This window comes from Erinaceus europaeus, chromosome 20 (genome assembly GCF_950295315.1).
Source record: "Erinaceus europaeus chromosome 20, mEriEur2.1, whole genome shotgun sequence".
In the NCBI taxonomy this organism is placed as follows: domain Eukaryota; kingdom Metazoa; phylum Chordata; class Mammalia; order Eulipotyphla; family Erinaceidae; genus Erinaceus; species Erinaceus europaeus.
In genome coordinates, this window is record NC_080181.1 from 28,439,336 (window position 1) to 28,455,367 (window position 16,032).

At 48.2% G+C, this 16,032-nt stretch overlaps 1 protein-coding gene across 4 annotated transcripts in view; it reads right to left on the reverse strand.

The window, feature by feature from the left end:
- Nucleotides 1-16,032, reverse strand: part of NFRKB (nuclear factor related to kappaB binding protein) — a 40,147-nt gene continuing 24,115 nt past the window's right edge. For 2 of the 4 annotated variants that reach the window (XM_060180182.1, XM_060180180.1), the window contains exons 13-26: nucleotides 15,131-15,210; nucleotides 14,980-15,026; nucleotides 14,396-14,453; nucleotides 13,469-13,643; nucleotides 12,266-12,372; nucleotides 11,906-12,029; nucleotides 11,654-11,733; nucleotides 11,291-11,505; nucleotides 10,913-11,183; nucleotides 9,805-10,017; nucleotides 7,409-8,179; nucleotides 1,845-1,951; nucleotides 1,007-1,142; nucleotides 1-894 (exon numbers count right to left, since the gene is read on the reverse strand). In XM_060180182.1, coding sequence (XP_060036165.1) covers nucleotides 769-894; nucleotides 1,007-1,142; nucleotides 1,845-1,951; nucleotides 7,409-8,179; nucleotides 9,805-10,017; nucleotides 10,913-11,183; nucleotides 11,291-11,505; nucleotides 11,654-11,733; nucleotides 11,906-12,029; nucleotides 12,266-12,372; nucleotides 13,469-13,643; nucleotides 14,396-14,453; nucleotides 14,980-15,026; nucleotides 15,131-15,210 — 2,510 coding nt within the window. In that variant the 3' untranslated portion in view covers nucleotides 1-768. Of the gene's footprint in view, nucleotides 895-1,006; nucleotides 1,143-1,844; nucleotides 1,952-7,408; nucleotides 8,180-9,804; nucleotides 10,018-10,912; nucleotides 11,184-11,290; nucleotides 11,506-11,653; nucleotides 11,734-11,905; nucleotides 12,030-12,265; nucleotides 12,373-13,468; nucleotides 13,644-14,395; nucleotides 14,457-14,979; nucleotides 15,027-15,130; nucleotides 15,211-16,032 lie in introns of all 4 variants that reach the window. The other 2 variants (XM_060180181.1, XM_007539542.3) reach the window with 1 other exon arrangement.

Below are 16,032 nucleotides of genomic sequence, written 5' to 3' on the forward strand. Positions count from 1 at the left end.
TGTGGGGCAAAGGCAGGTTTTATTTTCATGTTTGCTTGGCCCTGAGCTTGCACTTGGACAGACTTGATAAGGAGGACAAAGTTGAGGAGTGAAGATAACGGACCACAATCAAGATCCTGATAAGCATCTTTTAAAGGCAACGCCGCTCAGCATCCTGGCCAGGCCGCCCGCCACCTCACCTCCTGCTTGTTTCCCATCTTCCGGTTTCTCCGTTCTCACAGTCTCCAGGCCGGCCACTGTTTTAGTGAAGTCTCTTGCTGTTCTCTCATTCCATCAAATGCATAAGTCATGAGTTGGGGGAGGGGGAGGCTAGAGTCCAGGGTTGCTAAATTTCATAAAGATGTACAATCGGTTCTTAAAAAAATAAGTTACGTAAAAATTTCTGGACACAAAACTCCTAGCCATACCATCAGCCACCGGGAAGACCAGGAGTGAAAATACGAGCCACACACAGAACAAGGCTCGTCTGCCTGCACACCCTGCAGCGGGCGGCCTTCCCTCACATCTTGCTCGCAGAGAACTTTGGCTTGTGCGCACCACTGTGGCCTCCCACAGTTCTAGTTGAGAAGCATCTCCTGGGTCGGTACAGGACAGGCCCTGGGACATGGAGCGAACCGTCCTTGGTACAGCACCGCTGCTGCTACCTTCCCACTGCGGCCGCCCCTCAACAGACAAGCTCAGAGGGAGGAGGTGACCTTGCTCCCCTCTGCTCAGCCAGAAGGGCCTCCAGGCCTGGGCTTAGACGGAAGCCACCCTTCGTTTTCAGAGTCACTGCTGCTCAGAAGCCTGTTTAGGGGATGGAGCCGTGCTCACAACCACAGTGGAGACGGCTTTGGAAGAACCGGAGGCCGTCCCCTGTTGAAGGTGGGATGCAGGGACCGTCTGGATGCGCACCTGCTTACAAAGAGAAAGCGTGTGGTCAGTGGTTGCAAGTGAGTTCATCACTAAGAACAGCCCTCCAGGGAAGGAGGGGGGGGAGTCCGCACTCGTTCACCCTGGGCCTCACCTGTGTGGCCTGGCCTTGCTGCTGCAGCTGCTGCAACTGCTGGGCAGTGAGGAAGCTGACGGGCTTGTTGCCGGCAATGAGCTTGGTGCCCGCCGGCATGGTGGTGAGGATGATGTTGCGGCCTAGCCCACTGAGGCTGTGGAGGGAAGGCAGCAGTGAGGACGGGGCATCATCCGGGGACCAGAAGTAGCCCACATACTGAAGGGAGACAGTAAAAACACCCACCTTCTGGACTGAAATAGAAACCTGCTGCTAAGACCGTCTTTCTTTCAGCTTCTATGCTGCCCAGGATAGGAGCAAAGAGCAAGCTCTAAGGCACCCACCACTTTCGAAAAAAGAGACCCTCCAAGCTTTACTCAGCAGGACGGACAGGCCCCAAGGAGCTGTCAAGCCCTCCCCCCAAAGGCTACCTTGAGCCCACCGGACTGGATGGCGGTTTCTTCATGCTCCAGATGCCTGCGTTAAGTCGGGGCCATTATTAGCCCTCATCCTCTGAACCATCAGTCATGGCGGTCCAGCTTTCCCTAATGCCCCCCTGGAAACTGCTATGCCCACCCCGCTTCCTTGGTTTTTCTCCACAGTGGGTACCCGCCACCCCATACAGCATTTTATTATTTCTCTCTCCCCACTTGATACTGTAAGCTTGAAGACAACAAGGATTTCTGTCTCTCTTAATCATGGCCGTCTCTCCAGCATATGAAACCTACTAGCTACTCAATCAATACTGGTGATGACCCTAAGGAGAGACGTCAGAGGAGAGCTCCCCAGGAAACCAGCTGCGTTCCCCATCTGAGACTGGAAGCCGGCTCCGAGGCCCAGCCCTCACCACAACACTTACTTGGCTCCAAGGTTGCCTTTGATGATGGGGGTTGTAACCACACTTTTGCCCTTCATAGGCTGGCTAATCACAGACAGTGGAACCGTGATCCGTGTGGGCATCTTTCCCTGGAGGAAAAAAAAACAACAAAAAACAGCCAGATTTATGGGCTAGGAGAATCTATAAGGCCTAGAAGAATAGAGCGAGTACTTGGAGGCTTTCATTTCCTATGTCTGCAGGGTTCTGATGTTCCTGGGGGTGTGGGCCCAGGAAGCCATAAAGCCGCTCATGAGCTGGGGTGACATGCTCAGACGGTACAGCTGGGCGTCACCTGACCGCTAGCATCTTTCCTGCTTCCTGAAGCAGCGGCAACCACCTCGAGCTGCAGGCAAGCTACAAGGCACATCCAGTGTGAGGGCAAGTGTGTCCATGTGATAGGTCTGAAATCCCTGGAGGACGGGCGCTTACCCCAGCTCAACAGCAGGAAGAGGACAAGAGATGTTTAGGAGTTAACACAGCCTGCATGACTGTGCTTATGGGAACGCGGGCTCCGCGGCAGGGCACACAGCGTGGCACGTCGGGTTAGGAGCAGGTCACATTCCTGGGTGCTTTTCCCTTTCACCCAGAGATAAGAGAGGTTTGACAGGGGCCACAAGGAATAAGCTCAGTCAAGTGAAAAGTCCAACCAGAGTTGGCAAGACAGGAGAGGAAAAACACAGAAACTGAAAAGACCTACATGTTGGCCTTTAAGGATGGCAAGATTAAGTCACTGTATCATGTGATCGGAGACTGTTTTGTTTTAATATTTATTTTATTTACTACATGACGCAGAGTTTCGGGTGAGGGGACAGAAGCCAGAGCAGCCTGAATCAGGGACCAACTTAAATGCTCTCATGGTGGCAAGTCCAAAGCTCAACCCCTGAGCTACTGGTTTGTTTTTGTTTTTTTGACTTGAGGGTTGTCGCTGGGGCTCGGTGCCTGCACTATGAACCCACTGCTCCTGGCGGCCATATTTTTTCCATTATCATTGTTGTTGCTATTATTGTTGTTGCTGCTATTGTTGTTGCTGCTATTGTTGTTGTTGGATAGGACAGAGAGAAATTGAGAGAGGGGGAGGTAGAGAGGGAGAGAGAAAAATAGCAGACCTGTCTTGCCACTTGTGAAGCTTCTCCCCTGCAGATGGGGAGCTGAGGGCTCTAACTGGGATCCTTGTGCTGGGTCCTTGCACTTTGTACTATTGTGCACTCAACCCGGTGCACTACCACCCGGCCCCCAGTAATGAGACTTCTCTGTAGTTGAGGCCTGGGATGTTGTGAAGCGGGCAGAATGGCCGATTTGGATGCATGATGTGCTAAGTGCATTCCCTGTGACCTTACATGCCAGTGATGCTCTAGTCCTCCCTTTCTGGAGAGAGAGAAGCAGAGTGCCTCAGTCGATAAGTAGATACACTTACTGAAATGCTCTCACTGACATGTAGACAGCATGGGGCCAGGCACAGGCGCACCTAGCTGAGCACGTGTTCTGATTCCCCACTCCCCACCTGCAGGGAAGCTACAAGAGTGACAGAGCAGGTCTGTAGGTGTCTCGCTTTTTCTCTCCTTCTCCCTTCCCCCTCCCTTTTTTATTTCTCTGTCCTATTAAATAAAAAAAAGGGGGGGGGGAAGGCCACCTGGAACAGTGGTGGATTCTTAGGCTGGCACTGAGCCCCAGTAATAACCATGGTGGCAATAACTTTGGAAAAAAAAAAAAAGAATATAACTAATACATTTTAACCACCTTTCTCATTAAATTAAATTTCTTAATTAAAAGTCTTTAAAGAAATGATACAGGGAGGTAGCTGACACGATCCTTAAAAAGGCATGGCCATTTCTTGTGGCAAAGCTAGTTCTAAAGTAGCCAGATATTCAATCACAAACTGTGTCTCGGGTCCCCACACTCAACTCTGTAACTTACAATTTATAGCCCAACAGAAAGCATCTCCACAGGTAACAGAATACCTCGTAATTGTATATCCTGTTGGATTTATTTTTTTTCCTTTTGTTGCCCTTGTTATTATTATTATTGTTATTGCTGTCATTGTTGTCGGATAGGACAGACAGCAATCGAGAGGAGGGGAAGACAGAGAGAAAGACAGACACCTGTAGACCTGCTTTACCGCTTGTGAAGTGACTCCCCTGCAGGTAGGGACCTGGGGGCTCAAACCAGGATCCTTAAGCCGGTCCTTGCACTTCAGGCCACTGCGCTACCAATCAGCCCCTCTGCTGGATTTACTTACGGTGTTACTTTCTTCTTAAGAATGTCTTTAGTTGGGGGTAGACAGTGGTGTACCCACTGCCATGGGCAAGGACCTGGGTTCAATCCCCCAGTCCCTCTGCAGGAGGAACTGTCATGAGCAGTGCTGCAGCTATATCCCCACCCCCACTCGTTTATCAAAAAAGAGAGGGTGAAGGCCACCATGAGTGGTCAATTTATTGTGTAGACACTGAGCCCTAGCAATAATCCTAGTAGGAAAAAAGTGGTGGTGGGGGATTGCTTAGTTGTATAACTCAGGAAGTGGTAGAGTGGCTCAAGTGTTGGACTTACAAGCATGAGGTCCCGAGTTTGATTCCCGGCATCACATACTAGAGTGGTGCTCTGCCCTGGCTCTCTCTCTCTCTGTTATGGATACGGATGGGGTGTGCGTGAATGTATGTTTAATGGGAGACAGACAGGATACAAAATGAGAGACACCAGACAACTCTGCCTGACTTTTGGTGGTGCTGGGGACTCAGGAGCTCTGGGATGAAAATCCTCTGTCACCATTATGCTGTCTCTCTAGTCCCCGCCCCACTCCCTTTAAGGAATAACTTAGTTGCTTAAAATATTTCAGAGCACCAGTATACTAAGTGGAATTGTCCCTGTAGGAACTAGACTAGCTTGCTGATTTGACACAGAAGGAAAGCACAGTTTAAGACTTCCTGTGTGCTCTCCAGCAATACTTATGTGTACTTATTATAACAGCAGAGGCTACTGAATGTTATCTCTCTTTTAGGAGGAGTCAAGAAAAGCAAAGACGGATTGAGTAAGCGCTGTTTGCTTGCTCCCTTGTTTCACCTTCTGTGATGAAGGCCTCCATGAACATGAACTCGACTTCTATGTCACAGGGTTAGCAGGCTTCTTTTTTTTTCTGATATCCTCCTTCCTCTGCCACTAGGGCTTTTGAAACGTATTTATTTATTTATTTATTTTGGATGGAGACAAGAGAGAAATGGAAAGGGAAACAGAGAAAGACACCTGCAGCATTATTTCATTGCTGTGAAGCTTCTCCCCTATAGTTGGGGGACTATGGAATTAAACCCAGGTCCTTGTGCACCGTGATATGTGTACTCTCCAAGGTATGCCACCACCCAGCCCCCACCACGAGGGCTTTTATCCAAACCATTAAGGTTTTACTATATAGCTTACTTAGGTTAAAAAAAAAAGGGGGGGTCAGGTGGTGGCACACATATTACAATGTGCAAGGACCCGGGTTCAAGCCCCTGGTCCCCACCTGTGGGGGGGAAGCCTCACAAGTGGTGAAGCAGGTCTGTAGGTGTCTCTCTGCCTCTCTCCTGGTCTGTCTCCCCCTTCCATCTCGGTTTCTTTCTGCATCTAAAACAAACAAAGAACCCATGTTTTATACAGTCCACATGTCATGCAAGCTAGACAGCAGTGCTCCTTATTTACAGGCTAGAGCATATCAGCACACAGGGTCTGCCGGTGGTGCACCTGGCTGGGCGCCCGTGTTACAATGCACAAGAACTCAGCTTTGAGCCCTCGGTCCCCACCTGCAGGGGGGAAAGCTTTGCGAGTGGCGCTGCAGGCGTCTGTCGCTCTTCCTCTCTATCTCTTCCTCCCCTCACAGTTTCTGTCTCTATCCAATAAATACATAAAGATTAAAAACTTTTTAAACACAAAAACAGAAATTAGTATTGTCATAAACACTGGATTAAGAGGCACAAAGACACAAAACTGCCTATGGCCATACCACCCTGAACACACCCAATCTCGGCTGATCTCGGAAGCTAAGCGGAGTTGGGCCTGGTTAGTACTTGGATGGGAAGACACAAAACATAGGAACCATTCAAACTGCTGATAACGCTAATCAGATAAAATAGTTGCAAAGCATAAGGTTCCATACATAAGAATAAAGATGACAGACTGAAAGGAAAATATTCTCTCCACATATAATAACAACCAGAGAACTAAGCAATAGAAAATGCTAAACAGGGGCCAGGTGGTGGCGCACCTGGTTGAGGGCACATGTTACAGTGCTCAGGGACCCAGGTTTGAGCCCCCGGTTCCCACCTGCAAGGGGAAAGCTTCACAAGTGGTGAAGCAGGGCTGCAGGGGTCTGTCTTTCTCCCTCTCTATCTCCCCTTTCCTCTCAATTTCTGACCGTCTCTATCCAACAGATAAAGATTAAAATAACAACAATAATAATAATAATAATAAAGAAACAAACAAACAAATGCTAAATAGGGGCCTGGTGGTGGCACACTTGGTTAAGCGCCCATGTTACAATGCGTAAGAACCGAGTTTGAGCCCCCAGTCCCTCCCTACCTGCAGGGGAAAGGCTTTGCGAGTGGTGAAGCAGGACTGCTGGTGTCTGTCTCTCTCCCTATGTATCATCCTCTTCCCTTTCTATTTCTGGCTGTCTCTATCCAATAAATAAATAAAGACAATAAAAAAAAATTAAAAGAAAACGCTAAATATCCCAGACCAAAAAAAAAAAAAAAAACTGACAAAAGATTTATTCAACACTGGACAGACAGTACATGTCAATTTCCACATGAATGAACCCTCAATCTCAAGACAGGAAACAAAAGAGAAAAAGGAACTCCCTATTCAGCAATAAAGGAATTATGTCAGGTTTAAAAGATGTGATGTCCAGCTGGGAGAAACACAAGCCTTGTTGAAGACAGTATAGACTGCTACGACCTTTTTGGCAGCACTACTGGAGAGTCAAATATGCCTGTTTCTGGGAAGTTCTGCTGCAGAAATACTCATTTGTGTTCACATAGGCAAACAGACATTCACTGCACTATGGTGGCTGCCAGTCAAAGGGTGTCCTTCCACAGAAGAATGGTCAAGACACATCTCTGCTCTGGGCAATCCAGTAGTGTTAAAAAGAAGACAGGCAATTTCTATGTGGGATCCAGAATGATCCCCTGGACATATTTCTAAATCAAACAAACAGAAAACAAACAGAAAACAATGTTTGGATTCAAGTTTCCATAGGATTTTTTTTAATTCTGTAAAATTGCTCAGAAAAAGGCCTAAGAAGTAGATAAAAGCCAAAATATCAACAACCATTATCCTTCCTAAAGGAAGGTGATGAGTGAAATTTAATTTTTCTTACTTCATGGACTTGTGTCTCGTTTCAGCATTTTATAAGAATGTGGGCATATACTACACTTTTAAAAATTTGTTTCAAAAAAGAAACAAAAGTGTCTGTTAGTGAATAAGCCTCTCTGGGTCAAAGATACAGACAGGGTTTCTAGTGTCCATTATAAAAAGAAGTTTCCTAAGGAAAAGAGAGATTCCTGCCCCCTGGTGGTACTCACGGCCTGGGATGAGGAAACAACCGCGGTGCTGACGACAGGGACCTGCCGCACCGTGGGGGCTCCTGTCCCCATGCTGATGGGCGTGCTCGTTGCCCCGGAAGATATGGCCACAGTCTTGGACACGGCAGCATTCATGCTGGGCAAGGAGACTGCTGATGTGTGGACAGTCCCAGACCCACTGGCTACCGAGGACGCCTGCTTGGCGTGGGTGGCGACGGTGATGGCCTGGCCTGCTTTGGGTGGCATCACGCCCAGGCCCTGCACGATGCGGATTGTGGCAGCTGGCTTCGAATCTGAGGAGACCACCGTGTTTTTCCCTTTCTGGTCTGCCACACTCACGCCAAGGGCAGGCATCAAGCGAAAAGCCGAACTCGAGGCTTCAGTTGGCTTGAGGTCAGGAGTCACTTTGACCACGGTGGTACCTGTCGGAGTGGATGAAGGGGCACTGGCTGAGCTGGCCTTGGCAGGGCTATCAGCTGCACGGACAGGATTGGAAGTGACGTGCAGGGTAGCAGAAATGCCTTTGCCCGCGGTGCTGCTTCCTGTTCCAAAGAGGTCCTGGGTCAGTTTGACGGTGGTAACCTGGGACTTGGCTAGTGTGGCCATCATGTCCGGAGTGATTCGCAGAACCGTCTGGCCTTTAGCATCTGTGGTGATTGAAGAGGGTGGCAGACGCAATACATCCTTACCCTGGATGCGGAAGTTGGTGGCAGTGAGGGGAATGCTGTTGCCCGTCTGGGGCTTCATACCAAGCTGCCCTGTGATTGCCACCTGGATGGGAAGAAACAGCTCTGACAAAGGAGCTCACAGGGCCAAGTTGGTTACACAGGCCAACTAAGTAAAACTCCATGTCATGGCTATGTGTGGTTCATAAAAAATTTTGATTTATTTTGAAGTGTGAACATGTGCAAAAGTAGAGAATAATATATCCCACCCAGGTACCTATCACCAAGTTTCAAAAAGCATCACTTTCCCACCTTACCCCATCTATTCTTACTCACTTTTTAAATACTGATTTATGTATTCCTTTTTGTTGCCCTTGTTTTATTGATGTAGTCACTATTTTCATTGTTATTAATGTTGTTGTTGTTGGATAGGACAGAGAGAAAATGGAGAGAGGAGGGGAAGACAGAGGGGTGATGCAGACCTGCTTCACCACTTGTGAAGTGACCCCCTGCAGGTGGGGAGCCAGGGGCTCGAACCAGGACCCTTAACGCCGGTCCTTTAGCGCTTTGTGCCACATGCACTTAACCCGCTGCTCTACCATCCGACTCCCTATTCTTACCCACTTTTTTTCCCCCTGCCACCAGGGTTATCACTAGGACTCTATGCCAATATGATGAATCCACTGCTCCTAACAGGCTTATTTATTTTTGATTGGACAAAAAAAAAAAAAGTACAAATATGATCTACTTTCACTAGTGTTCATATGAAATTCTAGTGGGGAGTTTAACTAAATACAATCACGGAAAGTCTACTCCAAACCAGAAACTCAACTACTAAATACTGACTTAAATGGAAATATATGTCTTCAGCATCAATAGAGATTACACTGCCTCTGGTGGGGGTCACATATGAAATAACTGAGGGCTGGCCAGCTGAGGCTCCCAGGAGGGCACCTGCTGTGCCACAGGTGTTTTGTTTTGTTTTTTAAATGTTAGTTGACTTACTTCACCAATGTGACAAGCATTTCTTTCTTTTTTTCTCTTTTATTTTCACCAGAGCATTGCTCAGCTCTGGTTTATGGTGGAGCAAGGGATTGAAACAGATTTCAGAGCCTCAGGTATGAACGTGTGTTTGCATAACTATCAGGCTGTCCCGCTCACCCACAACCCACAGCCCAGGTGTGAGTCCCCCCCCCCCCCCCCCCGCAGCCACACGGGAGGGCTAGGGCTAGGAGACCTTCAGTACTGTGCTGCCTCTCCCTTCTCTTTCAATCTGAAAGCAGTGGCACACAGCCGTGAAGCCTTGGTGATGACAAAAATAAAAAAGAAACACCTGGGAGTCGGGCTGTAGCGCAGCAGGTTAAGCGCAGGTGGCACAAAGCGCAAGGACCAGTGTAAGGATCCCAGTTCAAGCCCCCGGCTCCCCACCTGCAGGGGAGTCGCATCACAAGCGGTGAAGCAGGTCTGCAGGTGTCTTTCTCTCCCCCTCTCTGTCTTCCCCTCTTCTCTCCATTTCTCTCTGTCCTATCCAATAACAATGACATCAATGGTGACTACAACAATAAAATAGCAAGGGCAACAAAAGGGAATAAATAAATAATAAAAAAATTAAAAAAGAAAAAAAGAAACACCTATGAGCCAAGGGTCAAAGCCCACAAGGCACTAAGCTCTCTGACTGACCTTCTGCTTTTGCACCAAGGAGACAGGCCCACAGGAGAGATCCCGACTTACCTGCTTGATGATATTCTGTCCTGCGACATTCTGTATGACAGCAGCTGTGGAAGCACTTGGGGCAGAGCTCCCAGGGGAACTGGTGGCTGGCTTACTTGCAGGGCTGGCTGTGCCAGGGAGACTTGTCACCGTGAGCCCCGTCTGCCCAGGTCCAGGTCGCTGCACAGGGGCCGCCGGGGTCTGAGCTTTCACCGGGACAGTGGCCATCACTGTCTAGTTAGCGTAGAGACCAAGAGCTTAATTAAACACTGACTGACACACACACACACACACACACACACACACACACACACATACACCAGACAGCTCCAGTACTTCATTACCCAGGAGGGGCCCTCAGAAAATGCTTTGACAATGCTGGCAGTTCACCACTGCTCTTTAAAATGGACCCTGTAGGTAGCTGAGTGGTGGCATGCCCGGTTAAGCACACATAGTACTAAGCACAAAGACCGGGTTTGACTCTCCAGCTCCCCATCTAAGGGGGACTGCTTCACAAGCAGTGAAGCAGGTCTGCAGGTGTCTTTCTCTCTCCCTCTCCCTCCCCTCTCAATTTCTCTCTGTCCTATCCAATGGCCAACAAGAGCCACACATTTGTAGTGCAGGCCCTGAGGCAGCGAGCCCCAGTGATAACCCTGGAGGCAAAAATGAAATAAATAAATAAGTAAATAAATAAAATAGAACCTGTAAAGGTCAATTTATGGACAGCATGGGGACTTTCAGAATGCTATCACATTTGGCATCTCCTCTCTTCTCATCCCTACACACTGAAGACCAACTTGATGCCCTTATTGTCTGAGGCAGAAGACTTTTCTAAAACCACACAGCCAATCAGTGGCACAGCGGAGGGTAGAGGAAGGAGCTGAGAAGAGCAAGGAGCCTGAGAGTCACTCCTCTGGGTTTACATACAGCTCTATCTCTACCAGGAGTCTGATTCTATGGGGGGGGGGGGACGTGGTGTGTTTGGGGGGAGAGGAATAACATTTAAAGGAAACCTGTAGGATGCTGACCCAGAACATGAAACAAGCCCTGGGCAGCAGTCACTGAAGATTGCCTTGGTGTGACGCGTTAGAACACCTTCCCCCAACTAGCACCTGCTGTCCCAGTTTACCTGGGGGAGGACTTTGGTCTGTGTAGCAGTGGCAGGAACTCGGGCCTGTGGTCCTGTGGACATCTGTGGCAGTGTCTGCGTGGGGCCTGCTGACTGCTGAGTGACAGTGGGAAGACTAGGCTGGGCCACCACCCGCACCTGGGGGAGGCCCGTGGAGCCAGAGTGGCTCACGACGCGGGCAGCCGCCTGAGAACTTGGTGGAGTCTGGCTGGGAGCTGGAGAAAGCATTGTTCCGAGCTGTGGCATTGTTGGCGAAGACACCAGAAGGACACTATGAGAGAAGCCAGGGGGCGTGAAGGGGGATATGGCAAACGATTAAGGACATGCATATCAGAAACGGTGGTAGGAGGAAGCTGAGGGAGTGGGACTGCCGCTTACCTTGAGCTAGATTTGGCTGGTTCTGAGACAGTGGTCGGGCCACTTTTGCTCATGGAGATAGGCGGAGGGGAGATAGGCGTGGTGGGCAAGGCTGGCGTGGTGGGGGTCACCGGTGTGACTGGGGTGGGAGGCATGCTGGAGTCACTGAGGCTCAGCTGGCTCGGCTCAGAAGGGCCGCTGAGAACCTTCAGCGAGCTCTCCTTGCTATTGGACTTCTGCAGGAAGATGACAAATGGTGTGTCAGTGATGGCCAACGAAGATGGGGCCACGGCCCCTGTGGCTCCTGACGCTCCAAGGGTGTGATAGCTCCGTTGCCACCCACCCCCAAAATCACAAAGGCAGGGACCCTCCAGAGCCACTTACCACCTTGGACGGGGGCTTGGGTTTCTGCTGAAGGGCTTTTCTAGCTTTAGCTGCGGCTGCTTGTGCTTGATGTATCCGCTCTGTGAACAAGAGTGGGAAGATTCAGCCACAGTCAAAAGAGGATGGGCTCAGTCCTGTCTCTAGGACCCTGTGTGACCCGAGTATCAGGGGAAGGCACACTGGCCTTGGCGCAGAGAGTCAGAAGCACCCCTAGTTGAGTCAGATACATGCCACACAAGATGCCCCACACACCAAATTCCTCCTCGCTCCGGTCTCGATGCAAGTAGATCCACAGCTTCCGTCCAATGTCATATTTCACACAGGGATCTTTTTCATAATGTAACCGGTCCAGGGCACCACTGACGACCGTGTTTACCTGAGGACCAGAGCAAAGGGACTGGGTCAGGTCAAACTCAGACAAACAGATTTAAAAAAGTTTTTTTATACTAGTTTGCACAACCAAGACCCCAGGTCAAAACCACCTATAACACAGCTGAACAGCGCTCTGGTCTCTACATACACACACACACCCTAAAGATTTTGGGTTTTTTTTTTTAAGTTTTCTTAACTATATTCTGGAGCGCACCAAAAATAATCCCTTGTCCAGCGTACCTGAGTGCTGGTGACATCCGGTGCAAGGAACTGAGAGTCCTTGAGCAATTCACAGATCTCTGCCCGAGTGCCTTCACCATTAGGCAGGCGAGCCGCAGCGTCTCGAACTGATGAAAGGAAGACCAAGGCCAAGAGTCAGGCAGGGTTTCTCGTGAGGAGTGTGACCTCCCCACTCCCACTTCCCGTGTGTGTGTGTGTGTGTGTGTGTGTGTGTGTGTGTTTGCGCGCGTGCTCCTTGGCAATTTATTTTGCTACTTCACTCAGACCAGTCTTCTGCCACTCATACGCACTCGGAAGACTTGTCCTTGGGTCTAACTGCTCATGAAACCTTAGATTTCAGTGTATCTATGAACTGGGGGATTAGTGGTGGCTACATCCGTAACTGAAATTTAGCTTCAGTTGTGAGCAAATGCTGCAAACCATGTACTTGGCAGTGTTGTGTATGATGTAACAGACACTAGCGTTTTTCATACATATTACTGATGCCACAATGACTCGGTATCATTTCTACTTGTTATTATTAGCAAATTCCAGGAGTTTTAAGACTAGCTGCTAGATTCTGTCATTTAACATCTCAATAAAAACAGACCTATGTCTGCACCATAAAGTTATTTTCATATATTATCACCATGATTCCAATGACTGGCTTTTGGGGGGTAACTCTATGCACTTTTATTTCATGCATTGAAAGAAACAATTCTGAGAAGTGGGTCCACAGATTTTACTGGACTGCCGAAACGTTTCGTGGCATTGAAGATAAAAGGCGGGGGGAACCTCACTTTGAGGTGGGGGTGGGTGAGACAGCATAATGGCTCAGCAAAAAGCTTCCATGCCTGGAGCTCTGAAGCCCCGGGTTCAATCCCCCACACCACCATTATGCCAGAGCTGAGCAGTGTTGGTAAAAGAAAAAGAGCTCATTTTTAAAGGCATTTTAGTTTGAAGGAAGCCAGTTCCTACTCTTAAGCTTACCAGAAGGCCTGTGAATAACTCCAGAATAAACAACAAATGTGAGCCTAGATTTCTGGAAAATGCTGGCACAAATCTCTGGGGGTAGGATCCCTTCTTCCTTTCCCAAGCTCTGAAAGTTCATAAAGCTAGACCTGACTCTCAAAGCTTTCCCTGTACGTGTTAGAGAGAGGAGCGGTGTGAAGAGAAATGGCGAGAGGGAAAAGGGGCCCCTGACATTAAGTAGATGGCACATACCAAGAGAGAGGATGGTGACATACGCAGGCCGGTCTGAGCGTAGCAGGGAGTGCTCTCGGGCCTTGTTGAGTGAGGTCTCCTTATCAAATACCCCCTTCACGGGTCCCACTACAGACTCAAAGCCGTGCATGCGGAAGGTGAAGGCCTTGTGGGGTTGGCTGTATCTGTAGCGTTCCTACCGAGAGAAATGAGAAAGGTTTTCACGTCAGTGATGGTGTTCTCTCTAGAGCTCCCCAACAAGACAGACCCACTCCAAGACAGTAAAACAAGCAGCAAACAGGTCATTCCATGAGAAATAATGACCCATCCACAGTCAGAAAAGAATGGTCCTCCAAGCTCTCATCGATAACAAAGGGACAAAGAGGCAAATATAAACATTATTTTGCTGCCTGGGAGAAAAGATCAAAGCCCAGAAAGAGAAGGATGAGTATGGGATGATCCCATTCACAGACAGAAGTTGAAAAATAAGAACTGAAGGCAAAACACAAAGCAGAACTTGAACTGGATTTGGTGTACTGCACCAAAGTAAAAGACTCCGGGGTGCGGATGAGGGGAGTGAGTGTTCAGGTCCTAGAACATGATGGCGGAGGAGGGCCTAAGTGGGGCTTACAGTGTTATGTGGGAAACTAAGAAATGTTACACATGTACAAACTACTGTATTATAATGGACTATAAATCCATTAATCCCCCCCCCAGTCAAGGAAAGAAAGGAAGAAATGGAAAAAGAAAGGAAGGAAGGAAGGAAGGAAATTAAAGCAGTTCTTTGCACCATTTCTACCTCTGACAGAGAATCCCGACCAACAGAATGTGGTTACAGGTGTAGTTCCCTCCCAACAAGCTGTACTCCAGGAGTCCGACTCAGAGCTTCACAATGTGTGTGTGGTCTCATAGATGCAAAGCTCTGCACTGGGTTCTGGCTTTTCTTACCTGTTCCTGAAAAACCCGTTTCTCCTCCCCTGTGCTTGGCCGCACCACATAGTCAGTTCTTCTGAAACACAGAGAAGTTTATATTCATCAGTCCTTCACCAGCACCCGGAACCATACCCTTTGCAACATGAGGAAGTGTGCCTCACAAAATCTACTTTTCGGCTCCTACCAAGTAACTCTTGGAAGTGTTTCTGAATAACCAAATAAAAAAAAAAAAGTAAAAAGTTGATCTTAGAGAAACAAGAGACTTTAAATTTGCTAGATGATGTAGGGTGGATTTTCTGTTTCTGTGGAAAGACCTAGATAGAAACTGAAGTCTAAGCCCCAACCATGTGAGGTGATGGCTTTGTTGCCTTCAGGTTGGTGGTCCTCTGTGCTTGTCTTCAGGAATTTGACTAAAGAATCATACCATGAAAATGGGGGGGGGGGGGAGCTATTTAGGATTAAACTTTAGCAAGGAGGTGAAATATCTGTACATTGCAAACCATGTAGTTTTAATCTAACTGGAACATATGAATAAATGTTAAAAGCTGAAAGTTAAACACACACATACACCCCTACCCCCTTCAGAGTATAATACTCACACGCGAGGGACAGGTGTTGTGGCATCTGAGCTATCTTCGTTTTCTTGCTGAAAGAAAGGAAAACATTCACAGGTAAATGGACTGAAGAATTTCAGCTGATGTGAGGGCTCTGAAAACTCAATTAGAATCTCATATTCCTGAATAGCCGTACCTTACAGAAGATGTGGTCTTTGGTTTCTAGCCACAGGTGGAAGAGTGCAGCTAGCTCCTTTTCATTATCTTGAGACTGGCCTGTAAGAACAAAATCGTAAAAACAGGAAAAAAGGAAAAAAAAAAAAATCAGCAGAGATTCCCATTTCTCCTTACCCTGACTTGCTCTCTGTATGCCAGAGAGAGAATCAACCAGGACCTGCAGCAATGGTCCTTTGTACAGTCTATGCTGTCAACCTATCCTGCCCTTCTTCTGTTAACTGCCTGCCTGATCCAGCACTCCTGGATGTCACCTAACTAAATCATTCCCTCTCACTCATTTCTTTTTTTATTCTTTCTTTATTGGATAGAGACAGCCAGAAATTGAGAGGGAAGGGGAAAATGGGGAGAAATAGAGACACCTGCAGCACTGCTTCACCACCTGTAAAGCTTTCCCCCTGCAGGTGGGGACTGGGGCTCAAATCCCGGTCCTTGCTCATTGTAACATGTGCGCCCAACCGGATGTGCCACCACCTGGCCCCGACCCAGAGCTTCTCAAGCCTAACTACCCACGACAATCACCTGGAAACTTTAAAAAATACCAACCACTGGGGCAGGGGAGACAGCATAATGGTTTTGCAAAAAGACTCGCATGCCTGAAGCTCCAAAGTCCCAGGTTCAACCCCCCAAACCACCATAAGCGAGAGCTGAGCAGTGCTCTGGTAAACTAACTAACTAACTAAATAAATAATAAAACACCAAGCATGACCTGAGAGGTAGACAGAAGCATGATGTCGCAAGTTCAATCTCCAACATCACAAGTGCCAGAGTAACACTCTCTCATTAATATTTTAAATAACATTTAAAATAGGCATATATTACTTACTAGGGAGAGGCAGCAGAAATTGATAGGGAAGGGAAAGA